Below are 24186 nucleotides of genomic sequence, written 5' to 3'. Positions count from 1 at the left end.
GATGGGTTTTATGTCCCAAACCTCCCTCATGGTAACTTCCCACAGGGGCCTGTCTTCCTCCTGTTTCTTCTGCATCTGTCACACCCTGCGCCCTAGATCCGCCCTCCTGTCCCCTTCGCCTTAGAGACAGGCACCTGCTTTGACCTCTGGCTTCCTGTTGGGCTCAGCAGGTGGCTGTGGGAGGCAGTGGGGCCCTGAGGGTAAGGTTAGTGTGCCCGCTCTCCACAGTGCTGATCTTGGGCGTGGCCTGGAGACTCTGTGTGTCTGTGTCACCTATGCTATGCTCAGCAGCTGGCGGGGGGTAGGGGAGGTGGAATGGGGGGGGGGACAGAGGGGGAGATGGGGTGGGGGGTGGCACTGCAGCCTCTGCTCACGCCATGTCTAGGAATGGCAGCTCCTCCCTCTGCAGCCAGCCCAGTGGCACTTGCACCTTCCTTACCCCTAACCCGGTCACTCCAATGTCCTTCCCCTAAATTCCCCTCCATTTCAATCACCGCTACTTTCCAGCCAAAGGCTCTTCCTGTGCCTTCCCACTGGCCTGATGTCCTGAAGTGCCATCTCAGCTACCCGTTTCCCGGCACCCCAGCCCAGCCTTCTCGCACCTTCGCCTGCCTGAGTGCGGGATTTCCAGCCTCTGATATCCCAGGAGGCCGCGAGGAATGCCTGCAGAGATAAATCGGGAGCTGGAGAGCCAGCTCATGCGGTGAAGAAACGCTGGCTGCTCTTGTGGAGGACCAGGCAGGGTTCAGTTTCCAGCATCCAGAGTGTGGCTCACAACTGCCTGTTCCAGGGACTCAAAGCCCCCTCCTGGCCTTGACAGGCACCGCATACACATCATGCACACACATACACTCAGGCACAAAATAAAAATATATATAAATCAGCTGACGTCAACTGCTGGCCTGTTCCTCCTGAATCCCTTCCACGGCACCATTTTGCTCTTAAATACTAAGCATCTTTAGGGTAGTAATTAGCATCTTTTATAATTAATTCTCTGAGGTTCTCTCTGCTTCCCAACTCACACAGGAAGCACGTCTTCCGTTTCTGTTTATCCTCTGTCCCACTCTGAAAAAGCCACTGCCTCATGGGTCTGCACACCTTAACTTGGCTGTGCTTACTCCCTGGAATCCACCCTCCTACACAGACATGAGTGCATGTACACACACACACACACACACACACACACACACACACACACACACACACCCTCCTGTTCCATGCATGATTCTGAAAAAGCAAGCTGTTTTGTTGTTGTTGTTGTTTTTCCGAGACAGGGTCTCTCTGTGTAGCCTTGGCTGTCCTGGGCTCCCTTTGTAGACCAGGTTGGCCTCGAACTCACAGGGATCTGCCTGCCTCTGCGTCCCGTGCGCTGGGATTAAAGGCTGAAAGCGACCTGTTTTATTTTAGGAAACTGCATCAAGCTCCCTCTGGCTGGGGTAAATTAGGATCCTCCTCTTTTGCACAATACCCTATAAAGAGGAAACATCTGTGGCTGGTGAGTGGGGTGTGGCCAAGCAGAAGCTCAGGTCTGGTGAGGGGGCGTGGCAATCAGGGCTAGGCTGGGCGGGGGGCGTGGTACTAGAAGCCTATAGCTGATGGGCAGGGGCGTGGCTAGTGGAGGCTCTGGTAGCCTTTGATTGTGGTTACTGCATTCTGACCTCCTGCCGTCTGGCTACTCTATAGCATAGGCTACCTGGTCTGTTTCTTGTTGCCTAGATGTCGGAGCTGCGATCAACCCTCTCTCCTCCTGCACCCCAACTTCCCACGGGAGGACTGTTCAGGCAGAATTTCAAAGTTTTATGGCAATTTCTTTCTTTTCTTTTTTTTTTTTTTTACAGAAATCACAGAGAAGGGACAGCGAGTGATGCTGATGAGCCAGGGGTGAGAAAGGCAATGGGTCCGACGCACAACTGGATGAGAAAATGCAAATAATAATAATAATAATAAACAATAACAATAACAACTACTACTTAGGGAAAGTAGAAGGCTATGAGGGTGTCAGGGTCACCTAGGGTCACAGGGAGTGGGCAGCACTCCCAATTTCCCAAGGATGTCTTTTTGGGCAAGAAACATCAACAGTAAGAAAATGCAGGTGGCCTACCAACAGATGTGCGGCCCGCAAAGTTAAAAATGCCCACCCAGACCCCCCACCCACCCTTCCCTTCACCCCCGCCCCCCAACAGGCAGAGATGTGGCAGCATTTTGCTGGCTTTGTAGCATTGGTCCTCTGGGACCCTCGGTCTCCTCTTCGAGGGTCCTGCCCAGATTGGCTGGCACTGAGGGCAAAATGAACCTTCTAGAGTATTGTCGTTGAACCTTCTAGAATATTGTCAGGGGAGGTCGGCTGGACTCCCTTTGGTTCTCAGTCTCCTCCACTAAGCCATTTCTCAAGGCTAAGTGAGTCGTGCTGCCCTTTCGAAAAGGGAAAGTCTGTCAACGCCCCTTCCCCCAAGACATGCACCCTCCCGTGTCCCCCCTCCCCCAAAACACACACTATATATACACACACACAGGCCCCCTCTCCCTCCAAGGCGCGTGGCTGGGCTCTCAGAGGTAGTGGAGGGCAAGTAGGGCGCTGGAATGTCAGAAGTGATGGGTTCAAGACGACGTGCCTCGTGCCTCCGCTGGCTCAGCCTGGGGGACAGAAACTCCAAAACGCCCCTCCTCCCTACCTCTCGAAGCCTCTGAGTGGAGAAATTAGGGAAAGTGCGCCCCCTAGCCGGACTCCTGTATACATCCACTCATTCCTTCCCCTGGGCACTGCAGGGAGCTCCCTGAGGGTTGGGGGAGGGGTAAGGGGGAGTAAGGGAGGGGGGTGGGTGGTTTCCTGGGATACCACAGCCTCACTCTTAGGTACCTGGGGAGATGTTCTAGGACCCCGGGTCACAGATAGAGGTTTGTGGGTTGGGGGATAGAAGACAAAAATCAGGTCCAGGGAAACAGAGGAGGCGGGTCTGGTGGGTGGGTATCTGGCCAGGGGGTGCAGGTATAACTCACAGAGGATGGGCTGGAGGGGGTGCGGCTGAGAAGAGAGGGCGAAGGATGGGATTCCAGGTGGAAAGGGAAGCGGCTTGATCCCAAGAGGGTTGGCAAGGAGGGAGCCTAGGAGAGGAGTGTCCCAGGAGCCCAGGCTGAGTCTGGACCGGGAGACAGGGGCGGGTCCAAGAGCAAACGCCACCAAGCTCCCACTCTCAGTAAATGGCTAGGGCCCTAGAAGCCCCGGATGTGGCAGTAAGCCTCGAGGCTGGCGAAGAGAATGTAGAGAAGCCAGAGGCCCAGGAAGAGCGCGGTGGTGGCTAGCTTTGGTCCCCGCGGGCCGCCCAGCTCGCCGCCGATGTGTGGCCGGCGCCGGTACAACAGCACAGCGATGCCCACGAAGGCGAAGACGGTGAAGAGTGTGACCGAGAAGGCCAGCGTGCCTGTACGCACCTCGAACGGGCGGCCCTGCACCGCCCAGTACACCGCGGCCACCGACCAGGCCACACCCAGACCCAGGAACACGTTCACCGCGTTGGAGCCGGTCACGTTGCCGATGGATGCGTCGGCACACTGGTCCTGCAGCGCAGCCACCTTGCTGGCGAAAGTGTCTACAAGGACAAGACACGGGGTGGGGTGGGGTGAGAGGGGCTGCGTGATAACCCCCACCGGACCCTCGCCTAACCCTGTGGGATCTGTCTACACGCAGTAGGCTCCACGGTCTGTGGATCACGTCTTTGGGACTTTTGTGCATCCAACAGGCCTTCGCTCAATGGCCTAAGGCTTGCTTTCTGTGACGCTGGCTTTGTGCTCTCCTATGGGGCGCGCGGGGGGGGGGGGGGCGTCCACTTTTTACTTTCGGAGGGATTTCTGCTGTCCAGCCCTCTTTTCAACACACCGGCTCTAGAAACAGCCGTGTATCCTCCCCTCCCCTCCTCCCACACGCGGTCTTCCTGCTGATGAAGGAAATGAGTCTCCCGCCGCTCCCTCCCCCACCCCCCCCCACCCCCGTCTTGTCCCAAAGGTGCTCTCTTTCCCCAGGTTTGCTGGGCTTGAGACGGTCATGGCCACCGCCTTCCCGCAGGACACAGGGGTCACTGCCCTGTGTTTGTGGCGCGCTCAATCCTTAATGGCGAGTTTCTACTCTCACTCGAGTTAAAAGGCAGAGATTGAGCCAGGATGGTGTGCATACCTGCAAGCCCAGCACTTGGGAAGATGAAGAAAGAGGAGCGCCACACGTTGGAGGCAGCCTGGGCTACATAGTCAATCCCAGGGCAACTAAGACTACCAACTGAGGCCCCCCATCTCAAAACAAAATGAACGAAGGTGTGGTGGCGCATGCCTATAATCCAGATACTCGGGGGATGGGCAGTGCAGGAGATGATCAAGGCGGACTCTTAGTCTCCATAGTGAGTTCGAGGCCAGCCTGGGCTACCTGAGACTTGCTACATCAAAAAACAAACAAACAATACAATGGGTTGGGGAGAAGGCTCCATGAGTGTGCATGCACAGGTGAGGACCCGAATTTGGATCCCGGTGCCCATGTATTTTTTTGTTTTTGTTTTTGTTTTTTGAGACAGGGTTTCTCTGTGGTAGCCTTGGCTGTCCTGGACTCACTTTGGTAGACCAGGCTGGCCTCGAACTCACAGCGATCTGCCTGTCTCTGCCTCCCCAGTGCTGGGATTAAAGGCGTGCACCACCACGGCCCGGCTGGTGCCCATATAAACGGCTGGGTGTTGGGCTGGCAAGATGGCTCAGCAGGTAAAGGCACATGGTGGGATAAATGACTCCCTCAAGCTGCTCTCTGATCTATGCACACACGCCTCTGAGAATCGATGCCTGGTTCCCACTAAGATCATCTGGGGAGGGCCTGTCTCTATGGAGCCCCCCCCCAAACCAGTGGTTTTTGTGAGGTTTTCCATGAACTCTGAACCCATCCCCAAATCCAGCGGTGGCCTCTCCTGCTTCCTATGGAACCTGAGTCCTGCCATGTTAGCCCTGTGCCCCTTCCCTGATTGCTCTGGGGTGGGGTGAGCCAGCACACCACATCCACAGGGCCCCTCCCGGGCACTGTCATATTTTTCTGCAGCCAGAGTCGCCTCCCAGGGATTTACCAGGGATGGAGGTTCCCAGGGCCACGAAGACCACGGCGTTGACTGAGTCCTTGAGACCCACGGTGCACCCAAAGTGTGAAGCCAGGTCCCCGATCAGGGCAGTGAGCAGACCAATGACCAGGATGCAGACGCCGAAGCAGGCCCAGCCATGGCAGTACTCCGTAGGTGGAACGCAGGCGAACAGAACCTTCCAGAACACCGTCAGGAAGTGCATCACGTAGTCAAAGCAGGATGGCAGTCGCTCCTCCCGAGATCCATCCTCCTCCTCCTCCTCGTCCCCTGTGGGCACACGACCCAGCTGGGGCACACAGCATGCCTCAGACTTCCTTGCTTACACAACTCCATTGTATTAGGCTTCCAGAAAGTTCCACAGGAACTGCTCTCCCAGCATGCCTTGCAGCTATGAGGATGTTGGTCTGGGATGAATATATTTATTTTCTCAGAATCCCTTGCAGCTAAGAGAGTGTTGGGCCAAGGTAAATGTAATTACCCAGTATTCCTAGTAGCTAAAAGTGTTGGGCTGAGGGAAGCTTATTTGCCTTCTCAGATTTTCCATAATCCCTTGCAGTCAAGGGAGTGTTAGGCACAGGTAAATCCACTTACTTTCCCAGAATCCCTCAAAGCTAGAGGAGGCCACGTATCCCTTGCTAAAAGTACTCAGTGTCTCGCAAACCCTGACTGCTAGAGATGACCATCATGTCTTGAACTAAAACTAGTCATTTCCTCAAAAGTCCTCACAGCCACTGTCAGCCATCTGTACAGCTAGAAATACTCACTCCTGGGAGTCACCTCGGCGGCCTGGGGCTTTGGCTCAGAGGTAGACCGCCTGCCTAGCACGTGAGAGGCTCCGAGTTCCATCCCGAGCACCACCAACCAAACGCACGCCAAGATTCCACAGTCAGCTAAACACACTGGCTTTCCCAGAGTCTCCAGGAGCAAGACAGAGACAAACACCCAGCTAAAATTAGCCAAGTTCCCAGAATCCCTTGAGGTTAGCAACAGCCAAGTCCTTGGATAAAAATACGTCCTCTCCCAGAATCCCCCACTTCTGGCAATGCTAAAATACATACATTCCCATAATCCCTCGAAACAGTGGGCCACTCTCTCCCTCTCTGGCAACGAGACAAAAGGAGGGGTTCTGAAACCCCCTAGCTTCCTCAGTAGAGGAGCCCTGCACGTGTTGATTTTCTGAGCGTTGTAAAAAGTCCTAACTTATTCCTTACTGTGAGCCTGGGCGGCTTTTTTAGCACCCAGTCATTTGTGTGATTTGAAAAGCACAGAACCCTCATCCGGAGCCGATAAGCAGGAAGCGACGATGAATGCGAAACAGAGCAGGCTCTGGTGTGCCAAATATTATAGCTGGAAGGGTGCGGATAAGGAAGGTGGCCAGTGGCCAGCAGGCAGCAGGCAGCGAGGCGAGGCGAGGCTAAGCCAGCGGTGGAATCCTGAGGGCACTTGCCAGGACCAAGCCAAATCCCAAAGTTTTCTCTCTAAGAAACACGCGGAGGTGGAGGCACCCCGCGCCAGCTGTAGGACTCCAGACACAAGGTCCCGCTCAGCCTTTTCCTAACTTACTTAACCACTGGCTAGCCAAAGAAATAAATGCTTGAATTTGTACTTATCCAAGTGGCTTTTGTGGTTTCTTGGTTCTGCAAGACCAAACTCTTAGCCTCAACCACAAGTAAAATGGAAATTAGGAATGAAAACGGGGAAAAAAAACGGCAGCAGGCACCCCAACCTTTCTCATTTGGCTGGTTTCTATTTTGTTCTTGCTAGGGCTGTGGACTTGACACCAGGAGGATGCAGCAGCCATTCTGCAATGACGAGAGCAGAGGAGGAGCCAGACCCAGGCGTGGTGGGAGGCAGAGACAGGGAGATACCTGTGAGTTTGAGGGCGGCCTAGTCTACATGGAGAGGTCCAAGCCAACCAGAACTACATAATGAGTAGTGAGAGACAGACAGACAGACCGACAGACAGACCAATAGACAGACCGACAGATGGACAGACAGATAGATAGACAGGCAGGCAGACAGACAGACCAATGGATGGACAGACAGAAGGACAGACAGATAGGCAGGCATGCAGACAGACAGACCAACAGAGCGACAGACAGATGGACGGACAGACAGATAGATAGATAGGCATCCAGACAGACAGACAGACAGACCAATAGACAGACCGACAGATGGACAGACAGATAGATAGACAGGCAGGCAAATAGACAGACAGACAGACCGACGGATGGACATACCGAAGGACAGACAGATAGGCAGGCATGCAGACAGACAGACAGTCTTCTGTGAGCATCAGCTATTTGTGATTGGGTTTTCTGCTGAACACACCGTACCTGAGACAGCTGAGGCCAGTGCAGACAGTGCAACAAACTGCCTCACTTTAAGGTTTCTCCTTGCTCTGCTCCAAACGCCACTATGTCTCATTACTGCCCTCAAAGCCAGGCTCTACGTGCTTCCTAGCCTCGTGGCCAAACCCTTCCTTAAACCGCAAGTCAATACCATCCCCAAACACTTAGACTTCCGCCCTGGCTACTCTACCCAGGACAGGCACGCTCCTCCTCCTCCTGCTGCTCCTCCTCCTCCTGCTCCTGCTCCTGCTCCTGCTCCTCTTCATTGCACACAGCTGTCCCCAGTTGAGGCCGTAGCATGGCATCCCTTTCCAGGAAGCCTTCCCTGGCCTCCAGGCTGGGTCAGAAGCTCCATGGGAGCTCTTGGGGTCTCTCCTCCTACCTCTGTCACACACACCCGCACCCTCAGGTTGTTACTGTTTTGTGACAGGTCTGTCTTCTCCACTGTGCTGCTAATTCCACAGGGACGGGGAGGACAGTGCTGTTTCATCCATTTCTCCATCTTGTCTCCCACACAAACAGTATATCCTCCAGATACATTAAAAATTGTGACTTCAAGGCAGGCGTGGTGGCACATACCTTTAATCCCAGCACTCAGGAGGCAGAGGCAGATGGATCTCTGTGAGTTCAAGGCCAGCCTTGTCTATAAAATGAGTCCAGGTCAGTCAGGGCTATTACACATAGAAACCCTGTCTTGAAAAAACAAATAAAACAACAAAATTGTGGCTTCAGCTGGAGGTAGTGCACACCTGTAATCCCAGCACTCAGGAGGCAGTGGCCAGCAGGGTCTACAAAGTGAGTCCAGGACAAACAAGGCTACACAGAGAAACCCTCTCTCTAAATAAATAAATAAATAAAAGTGGCTTCAGAGGGATGTGACAGCTACACGGGTATCTCTAGGTTGGCCTCATATCTCCACAGCCCTAACTTTGAACTGCATTCAATCAATAGTTTTTGTTTTTGTTTTACATTTATTTATTTGGCTTTTGTGTGCGTGGTGCGTGGAGCTTAAAGGAAAAATTGCGGGAGTCATTTCTACCGCATGAGTCACAGGAATCGAACTAAACTATCAGGTTTGACAGGAGTTGCCTTTAGCTGCTTAACCATCTCTGTCTGACATTGTCTTTAACCAGAATTCCTTGACTATTAATCTCTCCAGTTAAGGCCTCCCAGAAGAAAACTTGATATTATTTATTGCAGCTCCAGATCCCATTATAAACTCCTTGAGAGACTTTGGGCCACCCCTTCCTCTCTCTGAGCCTCAGTTTCCCCATCTGTGTCGCCAGGGGCCTGCGTGTGAATTTCCAAGATCGAACTCTGTGGATTCAGTCACCGTGTGCCTCTGGCCACACGGGGGCGCTGCGGGTCCGTGGGAGAACTAAGAAGGCTGAGGACCACAGCAGGTGGGCGAGAGCCCGGTGCCCTGGTGACTGTCTCCATGGCAACAGAGGAGCCCAAGGCTGTCTGGGGGCGGGGGAGGGCCGCTGCCATTTCACCTATCTTCTAAGTTCCTGATGCAACGAGGGTAAAGGCCAAGCTGGTCCCTCACCTACCTCTGGTGGAAGTCAAAGCTGAGTCTCCCGGCAGCTGGGACCACTGCACAGTGTCAACTTTCTCCTTTCTATTTTTTTCTGCCTTTTCCCTCTCTGACTCTCCGTGGTTCGAGGGGATGCTCACACTCTGCCTATCAACCGCTTCCTTATCTGTCTTTTTCCCCCATCTCCCTACTCCCTGCCCCAAGTACATTTGTGTCCCCGCCTCTCCATCACCTCCCTTTGCTCTCCCCCGGTCCCCTTAACTTACCAGCGCTCACGGTAACTGCCTCTAAAAATTGTTCCCTCCACGAATGAGTCCCAATCACCAAGGCGAGGTTCGTTTTCTTTATGAGTTTATCCACCGTGTTCTGGGGAAGAGAGGAACGGCTGCCCACCAGTGGCCCCGGGGCTGATGTGATAGGGGGCGCTTTGGGGCTGGAAATCAAACCCACATTCAAGGAGTCTCTTCATCCAGTCCAGGAAGATAGTTATGAGAATTCCACAGTGCTAAAGCTGGGGCTGGAGACCACCCCGGGGTGCTCTTGTGGTCCCCAACTTTGAGATTTATATGCTTTTATGTGCTTTTCCTTTCCTGGGATTCCCTCTCCACCTCCCTCCTCTCCACCCCCCTTCCCGCCCACGCGCGCGCGCGCACACACACACACACCACCACCACCACCACCACCACCAAGCACAGCTCAGGACAGAATTCAGGAAAAGGAAGGCCCAGGAAAGTCACCTTAAAGTCATAAGACTCCTCAATGATGACCTCGAGGCGACAATTCTCCCCAAGAACTGGCTTGCCCATCTCCGCTATCCTCCGGGCCTCCTCCTCCTCTGCAGTCAGCGTCCTGTCTGCTTCCCCTGCAGCATGAGGGATGGACGTCAGATGCCCAGGAGGCATGCCTAACAGGGCCAGCCAGCAACACTCTCTAGTCTGTCTGGGACACTGGTGAACTTGTCCATCTCTCTCTCTCTCTCTCTGACCACCTGCCCGCCTAGCCCACCAAGGTTGTACCCATCGATGGGTACAGTGATAGTATCTACCTCATAGGATCCCGAGTGCCACTCTAACGTCACACTCTAGTCCTGCACCCTGCACCCATACCTAGGCCTCAGTCCCAATTCCACTCCTGGACAACACTGCTGGCAACAAACTTGGCCATGTGGCAGCGACAGCTACCAGTTCACCCAAATTGCAAAGCAAAGAGACGGACTACATTTCCCATGATTCATTGCAGCTGGACACAGCCGAGTGACTGAATTAATACCAACAGAATGGGGGAGGGGGAGTGGTGGAGTGATGAGCCTCCATGATCTCCCCTGTGGTCCTGGGAATCTTCTTGCCCAGTTGCCTGCAGGCAACTCAAACAGCTCAAAGGCAAGTGGAGGCACAGTGTGGAAAGGCCACACTAGAAAAGAAAACCACCTACCACAAAGGAAGACTCAGAAAGTTTGACTAAGCAACAGATAAAGTACTGTAGCAAGCATTTGCTACTTTTTTCCCCCCAGAGAGGGTTTCTCTGTGTAGTCCTGGCTGTCTTGGACTCGCTTTGTAGACCAGACTGGGCTCAAACTCACAGCCATCAGCCTGCCTCTGCCTCCTGAGTGCTGGGATTAAAAGCGTGCACCACCAAGCCCAGGCACATTTGCTACTCCCCCCGCCCCCCCCCCCCCGAGACAGGGTTTCTCTGTGTAGTCCTGGCTGTCTTGGACTCGATTTGTAGACCAGACTGGATTCAAACTCACACCCATCGGCCTGCCTCAGCCTCCCGAGTGCTGGGATTAAAGGTGTGTGCCACCATGCCTGGTGCATTTGCTACAAAAGGCCTGTTTGTTACATTAGCTTACTGGGTCTCTCAGGATGACTTACAGCCAGTAGCTTGGATACAGTGATTGTTTAAAAGCAAGATCTGCACTGTAGCATAAAATCCGGATTAGCCTGAGGCAAACATCAATTCTGACAACTTGGCTATGTATGGATTCCTTTTTTTTCCCCCTCTCTCTCTCTTCTTTTCTATCTCTCCTTTTTCTTGATGGTATGGCTGTTTTAAGACAGGGTCTCTATGTATTCCTGGCTGTCCTCAGACTCACTCTTTAGAGCAGGCTGGCTTCCAAATCACAGAGATCTGCTTGCTTCTGCCTCTCCCCCAAGCTCTGGGACTAAAGACATGGGCTAACAAGTCTGTCTGGTTTTGTTTTCTGACATCCCAGTCTAGACTCAAACTCTGTGTGGCTGAGGATGACCTTAAGGTTCTGATTCTGGTGCTTTCTCTCCCAAGTGCAGGAACTACAGGCCTGCGATGCTATAGCGCTGGGTGTGGGACCAAGGGCTTTGTGGATACTGGAAGGCACCCTGCCGACTGAGCTGTCCGCAGCTTTCCCTGACCTTACCTCTAACCCAGATTCCTCAGATTCCAAGTTCAGCTTTAAATCTGTTTGGTTGGTTGGTTGGTTTTGTTGTTTTGTTTTTCAAGACAAGGTTTCTCTGTCTAGCCTTGGCTGTCCTGGATTCCCTTTGTAGACCAGGCTGGTCTCGAACTCACAGTGATCTGCCTGCCTCTGTCTCCCAAGTGCTGGGATTAAAGGCGTGTGCCACCGCACCCGGCCAGCTTTAACTTTTTAATGTGTGCGTGCGTGTGTGCACGCGTGTGTACATGTGTGCATATGCCTGAGGAGGCCAGACAGGGGTGTCAGGTACCCTGGCACTGGAGTTACAGGTGGTTGTAAACAACCCAGAATAGATGCTGGGACTGAATTTTGATTCTTCTGGAAGAGCAGCCAGTGCTTTTAACAGCTGAACCGTCATCTCTCCAGCTCCCACGCTGTTTAAGCACAAACACCGACCCCAGTTCTAACCTAATCCCATCTCAATCCCTGACAACAACCTCCAAGCCACAGACTCAGATCTGAGTTTTGTAACTCAAGCCTTCTCCCCCGAACTTTGATTATACTTGTCACCCTGAATGCCACAACTCCCACCCCAGTCCCCAGCTGGCTCCGATCTTCGCCCAACCCCCAAATCCGCCTCTCACCTCCAACCTGCTCCCCGCCCCCCCAAACCCACCCCTGCGTCTCCAGTGGCTCCTCCCCTCCACACCCAGAGGTCCCTTTCACTCACCTTGGTTGAGTAGCAGAGCTGGGGAGAGACAGAGACAAGGGGACACAATGAGAGAGTCACTTCTCCTCAAAGCTCAGGCTCGCGAGTTCCCCCCAGAGGGGGGTGGGCCCCCAACCCTGGACCCCCCTGCTTCTCCCATAGCCCATCTCTTCCCCCCTCACCTGAGATGCCCCGCTTGAGCCACTGGGGCTGGCCCAGCTCGATGAAGAAGTTATCTTTCTTTTCGTACTCCTCGTCATCCACTATCTTGACCTGAAGGGTCTTCCTGGGGAGAAGCACAGGCAGAAAGGAAGCATCAAGCACCGCCCCCTTCCCAACACAGCCACCTTAGGACGATGCTATTGGCTGCTGGAGTTCAAGCGGGACGATGCTATTGGCTGCTGGAGTTCAAGCGGGACGATGCTATTGGCTGCTGGAGTTCAAGCGGCCACTCCTTCGCCAGGAAGGGGCTACCGAAATGCGAACCCACCCAGGACAGAATCATGATTTGTCTCCGTTGCTTGGAAAAAAAAAAAAAGCAAAATCCTAATCTCAAAGACTCAGATAAAACGTGAGAATGAGGGCTGGAGAGATGGCTCAGAGGTTAAGAGCACTGACTGCTCTTCCAGAGGTCCTGAGTTCAATTCCCAGCAACCACGTGGTGCCTCACAACCATCTGTAATGAGATCTGGTGCCCTCTTCTGGCCTGTAGGCGCACATGCAGGCAGAGTACTGTATACCTAATAAGTAAATTTTTTGTTTTGTTTTGTTTTTCGAGACAGGGTTTCTCTGTGTAGCCTTGGCCATCCTGGACTCACATTGTAGACCAGGCTGGCCTCGAACTCACAGCGATCCGCCTGCCTCTGCCTCCCGAGTGCTGGGATTAAAGGCGTGCGCCACTATGCCCGGCTCTAATAAGTAAATTTTAAAAAATAAAAAATAAAAAACAAAAATGTGAGAATGAAGCTAGTCCCTGCAAGGAGCTGAGATGATGGCTCAGTTGGTCAAGTGCTCACCACGAAAGCGTGAGGATCCCCAATTTCACCCTCAGCATCCATGTTGAAAAAAAAGGGGGGGGGGGCTGGAGAGATGGCTCAGTGGTTAAGAGCACTGACTGTTCTTCCAGAGGTCCTGAGTTCAATTCCCAGCAACCACATGGTGGCTCACAACCATCTATAATGTGATCTGATGCATACTGTATACATAATAAATAAATCTTTTTAAAGAAAAGAAGCGTGGCAGGGTGACATGTCAGTGGGGTGGAAACAGGCTGGCCAGCCTAGCTAAGTTGATGAACAGCAGACCAATGGGATCTGTTTCAAAAGAAGTGGACAGTGTCTCTGATGAGGACATGTGAGATTGTCCTCTGCCCTCTACATACATTAACACTCCCTACATGTGCATACACACATTTGCAGATTAAAAACAAAAAACAAAAACAAAAACAAAAAAAAACTGGGTTTGTAATCCCAACTGTTTGAGAGGCTGAGGAGGGGTGTTACCATGGGATCAAGTCCAGCCTGAACTACAGAGAGAAAGGAAGGAAGGAAGGTTGGGGAGTGGTCTTGAGCACTGTGTATTCAGATGCTGATTTATGTGCCCAGAGATCTAGCTGCAGTCAGATGTGGTCGTTGTCACTTCTGTGAAGAACCTCCTGTCTCAATGTTGTGTAAGAACTGCTCTCCAAGCTGGGCGGTGGTGGCGCACACCTTTAATCCCAGCACTCAGGAGGCAGAGGCAGGTGGATCGCTGTGAGTTTGAGGCCAGCCTGGTCTACAAAGAGAGTTCAGGACAGCCAAAGCTACACAGAGAAACCCTGTCTCCAAAAAAAAAAAAAAAAAAAAACACCCAAAAACAACAAAAAAACAAAACCAAAAATAAATAAATAAATAATTTTTAAAACAAAACCAAAAATAAATAAATAAATAATTTTTAAAACAAACAAACAAAAAAACAAAAAACAAAACAAAAAAAAACTCTCCATCGTCTGATTGGTTAATAAAGACCTGATCAGCCTATAACTGGACAGAGAGGACGTGAGGCATGACTTCCGATTCCAGTCAGGGGGTCTCAGGTAGGGACCAGAGAAGAAGAGGAAGAGAGAGGGAGGAGGAGGAGGTCGCCATGAGGACAGACAGATGGAGTAGAAGCAGCCTAGGCAAGACCAAGATGGCAAGCAACACAGGACACATGGCTGGGAAGTTGCCAGACTAGTATAGGCGGGTTTGAATAGATCAATATCTGCCCAGCTGTGGTGCTTTGAAACTTATTAATAAATCTAATAGGTCCCTGTGTTATTTTCTTGGAGCTGGAACGGGTAATAGAAAATCTGACTTATACTTTATTTTGCAAGGAAGGAAGGAAACAAACAACTAACTAAATTTGTCAGTACAAAATACCCACAGCTCTCCACCCTCCATCCTGACCACATTTGGAAGATCAGCCTAATGTGCCCAGTTTCTCCCCCCAGCATCTCTGTTGCCATGGTAACCAGGGTGAGGCAGGGAATAGCCCAACGTTACCTGTCCCCCTTAACGCACTGAACCCCCACACCTCCTACCCCTCCTTGCAATCTCCAAGCCCCACAGCAAGGAATGCTCACAGATTGGGTGCCAGCAACTCTTGGCTAGAGGAACAGTGTACGTAGCCAGCCCCATAAGGCCTGGCCCCAGATCCCAGCCACACAAACACCCCACCCACGCAGTCACCAATAGAGGAAGCTCTACCAGTCACCCGCCCACATGCACAGCCATCCGCCCAGCCATCCCCCTTGCAGCGCATGATCTCAGGGAACAGATGCCTCTTCGTTTGAGAGACACCCCCAACACAGCCTGAGACAGACACTGTCACCCTGTGGGACCCTTCTGAAGCGGCCTCCATGTACCTTGCTCTTTTGTTATTTAATTACTTTTTGTTTCTCTGAGACAAGATGTTACTATGTAGCCCAGGCTGGCCTGGAACTTACCAGGGAGCCCATACTGCCTTGAAGTTCCCTACCCTCCTGCCTCTGCCTCCAAAATCTGGGGTGGTAGGTATATGCCATCACTTACGGCTTAGATTCCTCTTTTTATGCCACTTGCTGTCTGTGTACCTTCCCCTCAGTGTTTCTCTCAATCCATCATCACCTTCTTGCCTTTCTCTGTGTCTCTGCATTTCCCTGCCTCTGCCGTGTTCCTCTCTCGGCTCTTCTTTATCTGTTTTTATTTTCCTCTTTGTCTCTCAGGGGCTCCCAAATGAAATAAAGTTAACACAATCAGGCAGAAGACTTCTAATCAGGCAATGATTCAATCAACACATCTTAGCGGATGAATTTACACAGCACACAGAGGCACTGTCATGTAGGGACAGACACCCACCTCCACTCTTTGGGCTTGAGAATTATTCATTGGAGACAGGATCTCATGTTTCCCAGATTGGCCTTAAATTCTATGTGACAGGCTGGCAAGATGGCCCAGCAAGTCAAGGCACTTGTTTGTTGACCTAAATTTGACCTAGAGATACCATGTAAAAGGTTGAAGGATAAAAGGGGCTCCCCAAAGCTGTTCTATAGTCTTCACATGTGGGCTGCAGTGCACACACATCATGCTCACACCGATAAATAAGTGAAAACTCAAACTTGATGTATAGGAAATGATGAACTTGGAACACCTGACCCTCCTACCTTCACTTCCTGAGTGCTGGGATTAAAGATGTGGGCTACCGTGTCCCACTGATGTGGGCACCTGGAATGGACCACAGGGGTTCAGGCATGCTAAACACTCAACCAACTACAGGCAAGCGAGACCATGGCCAGTTGGGTATCAAAACATTGTGCTGAGGCAACCAGGGCCTCCGGAGTGGGCTGGGCGCTGTCCGCGGTGCTGAAACACCGCATCTTTGGGAGAGAGGGTTGGCATGAGGGAAGTCTCCCAAGACACACTAGGCTCCTCAAATTCACAGACAAGACACAGTGACACACTGACATGGTGGCACACAATTCATCGTGCACTCTCCCAGACACCCCACAAACCGCTACCACACAGTAGCTGATGCTTGGTGTCAATTAGCGCTCTGACAGGCAGACCAGGAGAATTCCAATTGATAGGACAGTAAAAAAGTCAGCTAGACATTGAGGGGTGGGGGTGGGGGAAGGAAAACTGTCCTGGAAACAGTCTTCCTCCCCAGCCTATTCTCCTGCGGTTCCTGGAAACTCCATTCCATCCCTCACTGCCCCCGCCCCAAGACTCCAGTCTCTCTGCCTTCTGGTCTCCCTTGTTTTTCGATGACCCCGATTCTCTGGGTCTGAGTCTTTTCCTAGTCTGCTCCCTTTCTCTCCCCTGCTTCCTTCTTGCGTCTCTCTGTTCTGTCTCTGGCTCTCTCCGTTAAGTCTCTGACTCCTCCAGTCTCTGTGTTGATCCTGCCCAGGCCTCCACTCCAGCCTGGTTGCCTCAAAGCGCCTCTAATTAGCGCCTGCCCGTCAGAGGAAGGATGTGTTTCCCTAAACGCTAATTAGCCTCCTGTTCTCCTGTCTCCTGAAGCCACAGCTGGAAAGCTTGGGGCGGAGGCGGGAGGTGGGGGAGGACAGAGGGTGTCCCAGGCCGGGGAAGCCGTCTTGTGGGAGGAGAGGCCCATGGGATTGCAGCAGCAAGGAGGAAGGAAGTCAGACGATTAGAAGGACCAGAACCATAAAAAGACAACCGTAACATTCTCTCGGCCTCTTGAGTTTGGGAGATGAGGATAGAGCTCCAAGCAGCTCCCACCTCCCCATCCCAACGAGAGAAATGGAGAGAGCTGTGAAGGGCTTATGACTAAAGCATAGCTCTAAGGCAGAAAGCGAGAGACTGAGGGCAGAGCCCAGGATTTCAGAGAGGAATAGCCTGGGAGGTCAGAGATGTAGGGGTGGAAAGCCATCACCGGTCGGCTGAAGGCGAGGCGGAGGCCCCAAGGCTGGAGGGAGCGCGTGGGTGGCAAAAGGAGGGAGCCAGCCGCTGCGGGGGTGGCGAGTGCGGAGGAGCGGTGCTGGCTGCGCCAGGCAGGAGCGGGGGAGGTGAGCTATGGGCCTCCGGGGACTCTGAGGCAGTGCCAGGGAGCAGAGTTTGCAATGCCCTGTCCGTCTGTGCATCTGCAGGGTCTACACGTGCGTCCAGGTACCTCCCAGTCTTCAGGACTCCGTATCCCAGGACCCCCGAATCTTGTTTCTTCTTGCCAGCACCCTGGGTTTTTCCTGGACCTCTCGAGCCTCACCTCTCAAACTTCTCCCACACCTAAGGCCCCACCCACCACTCGACCACGCCCCTCTACTCAGCCAAGCTTCTTTTCTCAGGGTTGGTTCGGCAGGCCACGCCCACCACAAGCACGCCCCCTTTCCAAAGCCCCTCCTCCCCCTGAGACAGCCTCCTTGCTCCCACATATCAACGGACTCTTGCAATCAAGGTCCACCCAGGCCCCGCCCATTCTCAGGCTCCTCCCCTTTCTTCCCAGTCAAGTTCCATTTTCCAGCTTGGCCCCATTCAAGTCCTTCTCCTTCCTAAAGCCCCACTGGGTCTCCTCAACCCTGTCTCCTCCCATCCTTAGACTGGCCATCCTCTCTCAAGCTGTGCCTTTCGGCTGGTTCAAACTTTATCTCTGCACGGCCCCTCCCACTGTCAAGATCCTACGCTGTCTCTTCAGACTTGACCTAGGCTCTCTTCAGACCTGAGTTCCGGCTCCACCCCTTGCTTGACCCATTCGGGTTCCTTTTCTCTGCATGCTCCATCCACCCAAGAATTCCCAGGGCTCCAAGCCTGTCTCCACAGTCCCTCTCGACCTCCCAGGTAGGTCCATTTCACAGGACCTGCCTACTGCGGTGCCACACCCAGCCACAGTCCCGTTCTATCCTTCAATCAGGGCCATTTTTCAGGCCCCGCCCGTCTTAGTCCCGCCCCCTCCTCCAGCCAAGGACCCCACTTTCCCACACTCTGCTCTCGTTAGCCCTGCCCCATCCACAGTCAAATTATTCTTCAGGCTCCGCCCACTCTCAGCCAAGGCCGGTCCTCAGCACCCCCACATCTTGGCCCCACCCCAACGCCTGTCAGGGCTGTTCTGTTCGTTTTGTCTTTGTTTTTTCGGGACAGGGTTTCTCGTTGGGTTTTTGTTTGTTTTTTTGTTTTTCGAGACAGGGCTTCTCTGTGTAGCCTTGGCTGCCCTGGACTCACTTTGTAGACCAGGCTGGCCTTGAGCTCACAGCTATCCTCCTGCCTCTGCCTCCTGCGTGCTGGGATTAAAGGCCAGCACCACCACCGCCCTGTTTAGGGCTGTTCTTCAGGTCAGGTTTACCCTAGGCCCACCCGACGCGCAACCAGGGCTGTTCCTCAAGCCCTCCCCGGCCCTCCCTCAGGCTCCGCCTCTCTCCCACCCGCGCTCACATGGTCTCGTCATCGCCGAACTCCAGCTCTCCACAAGCATCTTCATAGTGTACACCGCCGCCACGGGCCGTGCCATCCACTGTGCGGTAGGGGAGGCGTACGGTGCCACGCGCGCCCGAGCTGCGCACCACACGCACGTCCACCGTGCCCATGCACTCGCTCACGTGCAGCAGGCGGTCCTGGAAGGAGAAGATGCCCGCGTGGTCGTCGTCCAGGATGGTGACGGTGGCCAGCAGCGGCGCCACCAGCCGCCCCTTGGGCCGCCCGCCTCCGTCAGGCTCGAACATGCCCTGAGCGTCGCCCACGCGCAGGTTCAGTAGCCGCACGAAGAAATGCTCGTCCTCCTCGAAGATGTCGTCGTCGATGATGCCGATGCGCAGCTCCTTCTGCGTCTCTCCGGGCTTGAACACTAGTGTGCCTTCGCTGCGGACGAGAACCAGAGGGTGCCATCACTGTCATGTGCACATGCGCATGCGATCCCCTGGGGCTAGAGGTACACGTTTGTGCGCCTCCCTGCATGGGTACTGAGACTCAAATCCTCGACTTTTTGGAAGAACAGCCAGTGTTCTTTTTTTTTTTTTTTTACTTTTTACTTTTTTTATTTTTTAAATTAATTTATTCATATTACATCTCAATTGTTAGCCCGTCCCTTGTATCCTCCCATTCTTCCCTCCCTCCCGCTTCCCCCCCACTCCCCTCCCCTCTGTCTGTGACTGAGGGGGACCTCCTCCCCCTATATATGATCATAGGGTATCGAGTCTCTTCTTGGTGATCTGTTATCCTTCTTCTGAGTGCCACCGGGCCTCCCCATTAAGGGAACGTGGTCAGAAATGGGGCCCCAGAGTTTGTATTAAAGTCAGATCTCACTCACCACTCAACGGTGGAGAATATCCTGTCCATCAGCTAGGTCTGGGTAGGGGTTTGAAGTTTACTGCCTATATTTTCCTTGGCTGGTACCATAGTTTGAGCAGGACTCAGGACCCAGATCCGCCCGTCATAATGTTCTTGTAGGTTTCCCGGACCTCTGGATCCTTCTATTTCCCCATTCTCCCTTGCTTCTCTCACCTAAAGTCCTAAAAGGATGTCCTCCCCTCTGATCCACTTTCCTGGTAAGTAAAGCCTTTCATGGGACATACCCCTGGGGCTACAGCCAGTGTTCTTAACCTCTGAGCCATCTCTCCAGCCCCGAGGATGAGCTTTAGTGTCCTTCTCAGCCCTCAGGTCCACTTAGTATCTGCTGAAGCGGGAGTGTGGTGCAAAGCCGGTTGGCTTCTAGATTCTGTATTTGTAACTGGTTCTAGCAGCTGTGGGTGGTGCTGGGACCGAAAGGTGAATAGCTAGGATTTAGGGCCTTTGAAATAGACCTTGACGTTTCTCTGATTAAAATAATCATCCATCATTCAATCGTTCATTCAATCAAGGCTGGACAAGATGGATCAGGAAGTAACGATGATGGCTACTAATCTTGGTGACCTGAGTTTGATTCCTAAACCAGTCCCTAAAAGCACTGGCTGCTGTTCCAAAGGTCCCGAGTTCGATTCCCGACACACACACACACACACACACACACACACACACACACACACGATGGCTCATAATCATTTATAAGTCTAGTACTAGGAGACCCCGATGCCCTCTTCTGGCTTCTGTAGGTGTCAAGCACACAGCGGTGTGCAGACATACATGCAGGCAAATCAGACACATAAATTAAAGCAAAAAATGACTTTTAAAACGTAACCTAAAAATTATATTCTGGATCACGAAAATCTCTCGCCTTTTACTAAAAATTAAAGAAAAATAAAACAAAAAGCCCCAAAAGCTGAGCGTGGTGGTGCAGCCACACCCTAGCCCCTCACTGGGGGAGTCTACACAGGTGTTCTACGGGTAAACTACATCCTAGGCAGACTCAGAGGTTAGTGAGTCCTGAACCCTGCAGAGGATGGGTTCAGTACGACCTTGGATTGGGGTCTGGGGCTGGAAAGTGGTAGCCACCACTACTGTGATCAGCTTTATATAAAGGTTCCTCAGGAAAATCCCAGGTCAGTGGGAAGGACTCAGCAAACCCAGGGTTGTGTAGAACTAAGAGAAGAACGAAGAGACAGGGCTCCCTGTTACTGTAGCACGAGCCTTGCTAGACACTGTCCTTGGGGGCTCCTAGCCTTGCTAGACACTGTCCTTGGGGGCTCCTAGCCTTGCTAGACACTGTCCTTGGGGGCTCCTAGCCTTGCTAGACACTGTCGGGGGGGGGGGGGCTCCTAGCCTTGCTAGACACTGTCCTGGGGGGGGGTGCTCCTAGCCTTGTTAGACACTGTCCTTGGGGGGCTCCTAGCCTTGCTAGACACTGTCCTTGGGGGGGGCTCCTAGCCTTGCTAGACACTGTCTTGGGGGGGGGGCTCCTAGCCTTGCTAGACACTGTCCTTGGGGGCTCCTAGCCTTGCTAGACACTGTCCTTGGGGGGCTCCTAGCCTTGCTAGACACTGTCCTTGGGGGGGGGCTCCTAGCCTTGCTAGACACTGTCTTGGGGGGGGCTCCTAGCCTTGCTAGACACTGTCCTTGGGGGGCTCCTAGCCTTGCTAGACACTGTCCTTGGGGGCTCCTAGCCTTGCTAGACACTGTCCTTGGGGGGCTCCTAGCCTTATAGACACTGTCCTTGGGGGGGGCTCCTAGCCTTGCTAGACACTGTCTTGGGGGGGCTCCTAGCCTTGCTAGACACTGTCCTTGGGGGGCTCCTAGCCTTGCTAGACACTGTCCTGGGGGGGGGCTCCTAGCCTTGTTAGACACTGTCCTTGGGGGCTCCTAGCCTTGCTAGACACTGCCCTTGGGGGGTTCCTAGCCAAGTGAGCCAACCGGCTGTGAGCCCAGCTCAACCACAGAGCCCGCTGAGTGACCACCAACCCGAGTGGCTCAGATGTACAATGGAGCTCATAACAGTGGCTACCTCATTGCCTGAGGAGGGGACTGAGTTCGTACAGAAGCACTCAGTGACATTTAGCTGGATGTGGTGGCTCACAGCTGTCATCTTAGCCCTTGGGAGGCAGAAGAGATCACCAATTTGGGATGGAGAGATGGCTCAGAGGTTAAGAGCACTGACTGCTCTTCCAAAGGTTATGAGTTCAATTCCCAGCAACCACATGGTGGCTCACAACCATCTATAACAAGATCTGGTGCAGAATGCTGTATACATAATAAATAAGTAAATCTTTAAAAAAGAGAGAGAGAGATCACCAATTTGAGGCTTGCCTGGGTCATATAGGCAGAACAGCCTCAAGGGAAATAAAGCAAATTATCTAGTGATGTTTGCATATTAATGTTAGAATCATAGGATTCTATAAGCTGGGGTTGGGGCTCAGTTGGCAGAGTGCTTGCCTAGCAGCCATAATGTCCTGAGTTTTGTCCCAACGCTGCATAAGCCAGGTGTAGTGGCAGCATGCCTGTGAACCAGCACTCAAAAAGAGGATAAGAAGTCCAAGAGCACCCTACACTATTTAGAATGTTCCAGACCAGCCTGGAGCGACTGACGGTTTTCATCTAAAAACAAACCTCTCAGAATCCTAAAATAAGGTACTTGAAACCCCAACTTAAGGGAGAGCATAACTTGGAAATAGCTGCATCTTTATAAATCAAACTGGACCCTAGCAGGAAAAACTGAGCAGGCATCATGCACCTGTGAAGTGCACCGAGGATGCAGTTTCCCTTCTCTGGCCTCCTGCAGGAAGTGCACACAACTCGGTCTCTTTTTGAGGAAACACACGAGGCAAACTCAAAGGGCAGATGGTTCTAGAACCTGGCTTAGCTTCAAATTCACTGGGGAGGAAGCTAAGGAGCTGGCTCAGTGGCAAAAGTGCTTGCTGCACCAGCATGAGCCCCAGAGTTCAGGTCCCCAGGAGCCCCTATAAATGCCAAGCGGACATGGTGGCCCAGGTGGTATTCCAGTTCAGAAGGTGGAGACTGCATCCTTGGAGCACGCTGCCTAGGAAGACTAGCTGCATCCTTGGAGCACGTATGCTAGGAAGACTAGCTGCATCCTGGGAGCATGTTGGCTAGGAAGACTAGCTGCATCCTTGGAGCACACTGCCTAGGAAGACTAGCTGCATCCTTGGAGCGCGCTGCCTAGGAAGACTAGCTGCATCCTGGGAGCACACTGCCTAGAAAGACTAGCTGCATCCTTGGAGCACGTTGTCTAGGAAGACTAGCTGCATCCTTGGAGCACGTTGGCTAGGAAGACTAGCTGCATCCTTGGAGCACGCTGCCTAGGAAGACTAGCTGCATCCTTGGAGCACGTTGGCTAGGAAGACTAGCTGCATCCTGGGAGCACACTGCCTAGGAAGACTAGCTGCATCCTGGGAGCACGCTGCCTAGGAAGACTAGCTGCATCCTGGGAGCACACTGCCTAGGAAGACTAGCTGCATCCTGGGAGCACGCTGCCTAGGAAGACTAGCTGCATCCTTGGAGCACATTGGCTAGGAAGACTAGCTGCATCCCTGGAGCACGCTGCTTAGGAAGACTAGCTGCATCCTGGGAGCACGCTGCTTAGGAAGACTAGCTGCATCCTGGGAGCACACTGCCTAGGAAGACTAGCTGCATCCCTCGAGCACGCTGCCTAGGAAGACTAGCTGCATCCCTGGAGCACGCTGCCTAGGAAGACTAGCTGCATCCTTGGAGCACATTGGCTAGGAAGACTAGCTGCATCCCTGGAGCACGCTGCCTAGGAAGACTAGCTGCATCCTGGGAGCACACTGCCTAGGAAGACTAGCTGCATCCCTCGAGCACACTGCTTAGGAAGACTAGCTGCATCCCTGGAGCACGCTGCCTAGGAAGACTAGCTGCATCCTGGGAGCACACTGCCTAGGAAGACTAGCTGCATCCCTGGAGCATGCTGCCTAGGAAGACTAGCTGCATCCCTGGAGCATGATGCCTAGGAAGACTAGCTGCATCCCTGGAGCATGATGCCTAGGAAGACTAGCTGCATCTGCAAACCCTGAGTTTGATGAGGAGAAACCCTGCCTCATGAATGAGGTGGAAGAGAGAGGTCATGGATGATTCCCACAGTCACATGCACCCTCATGCATGTGCACCAGCACACACGCAAACATTCACACACACATATGAACACGCTACTCACTTACACACATGAAAATGGAAGAGAGAAAGGGACACAGAAAACTCATGGGAAGCCTAAAGAACATTCAGAATGAAGGAAATCATTGCGATGCGGCATTCAAGTGATGGGTTCAACGGGAGGATAGGGAAGAGCATATGCCAAAGGATGCCACGGGGACCCTGGGAAATGCAAGCAGGTGCTGGAGATTCACCATGTACAGTCTGCTCAATTTCATTAATTAAAATAAAATGGCATGCCGGGCAGTAGTAGCACACTTTTAATCCCAGAATTTGAGAGGCAGAGGCAGGCAGATCTTTGAGTTTGAGGCCAGCCTGATCTACTGATCCAGTTCCAGGACAGCCAAGACTACACAGAGAAACCCGTCTTAAACAAACAGACAAACAAAACCCAGCATGGTCCAGAAATAAGAGGCACAGATAACGTGTGAATGTCGAAGGGGAAAAATCTCAGAGGCAACCCTGCCTTCCCTAGAACAGTGTCTGGGTGTATCTGGAGAGCAGACTTGTCACACATAAATAACCAGTACCTGTCCTCAGGGTGGCCAAGAAATTGACCAAACTGTAGGCATTACAAAGGCATGCCTGCGCACCAAG

General features: G+C 52.8%; 1 protein-coding gene across 3 annotated transcripts in view; it reads right to left on the bottom strand.

Moving 5' to 3' along the window:
* Window positions 1-2160: 2160 nt before the first annotated feature.
* Window positions 2161-24186, bottom strand: part of SLC8A2 (solute carrier family 8 member A2) — a 35217-nt gene continuing 13191 nt past the window's right edge. For 2 of the 3 annotated variants that reach the window (XM_084770934.1, XM_084770935.1), the window contains 7 exons: window positions 18472-18894; window positions 12271-12374; window positions 12110-12127; window positions 9728-9852; window positions 9257-9356; window positions 5091-5369; window positions 2161-3587 (listed from right to left, as the gene is read on the bottom strand). In XM_084770934.1, the coding sequence (XP_084627060.1) occupies window positions 3211-3587; window positions 5091-5369; window positions 9257-9356; window positions 9728-9852; window positions 12110-12127; window positions 12271-12374; window positions 18472-18894 (1426 nt within the window). In that variant the 3' untranslated portion in view covers window positions 2161-3210. The remainder of the gene's footprint in view (window positions 3588-5090; window positions 5370-9256; window positions 9357-9727; window positions 9853-12109; window positions 12128-12270; window positions 12375-18471; window positions 18895-24186) is intronic. The other variant, XM_084770933.1, reaches the window with a different exon arrangement.

This window comes from Acomys minous (assembly GCF_964271855.1).
Source record: "Acomys minous genome assembly, chromosome: 20".
Classification (NCBI taxonomy): domain Eukaryota; kingdom Metazoa; phylum Chordata; class Mammalia; order Rodentia; family Muridae; genus Acomys; species Acomys minous.
Note: the sequence above shows the minus strand (reverse complement) of the source record. Positions and strands in the feature narration are given on the sequence as shown.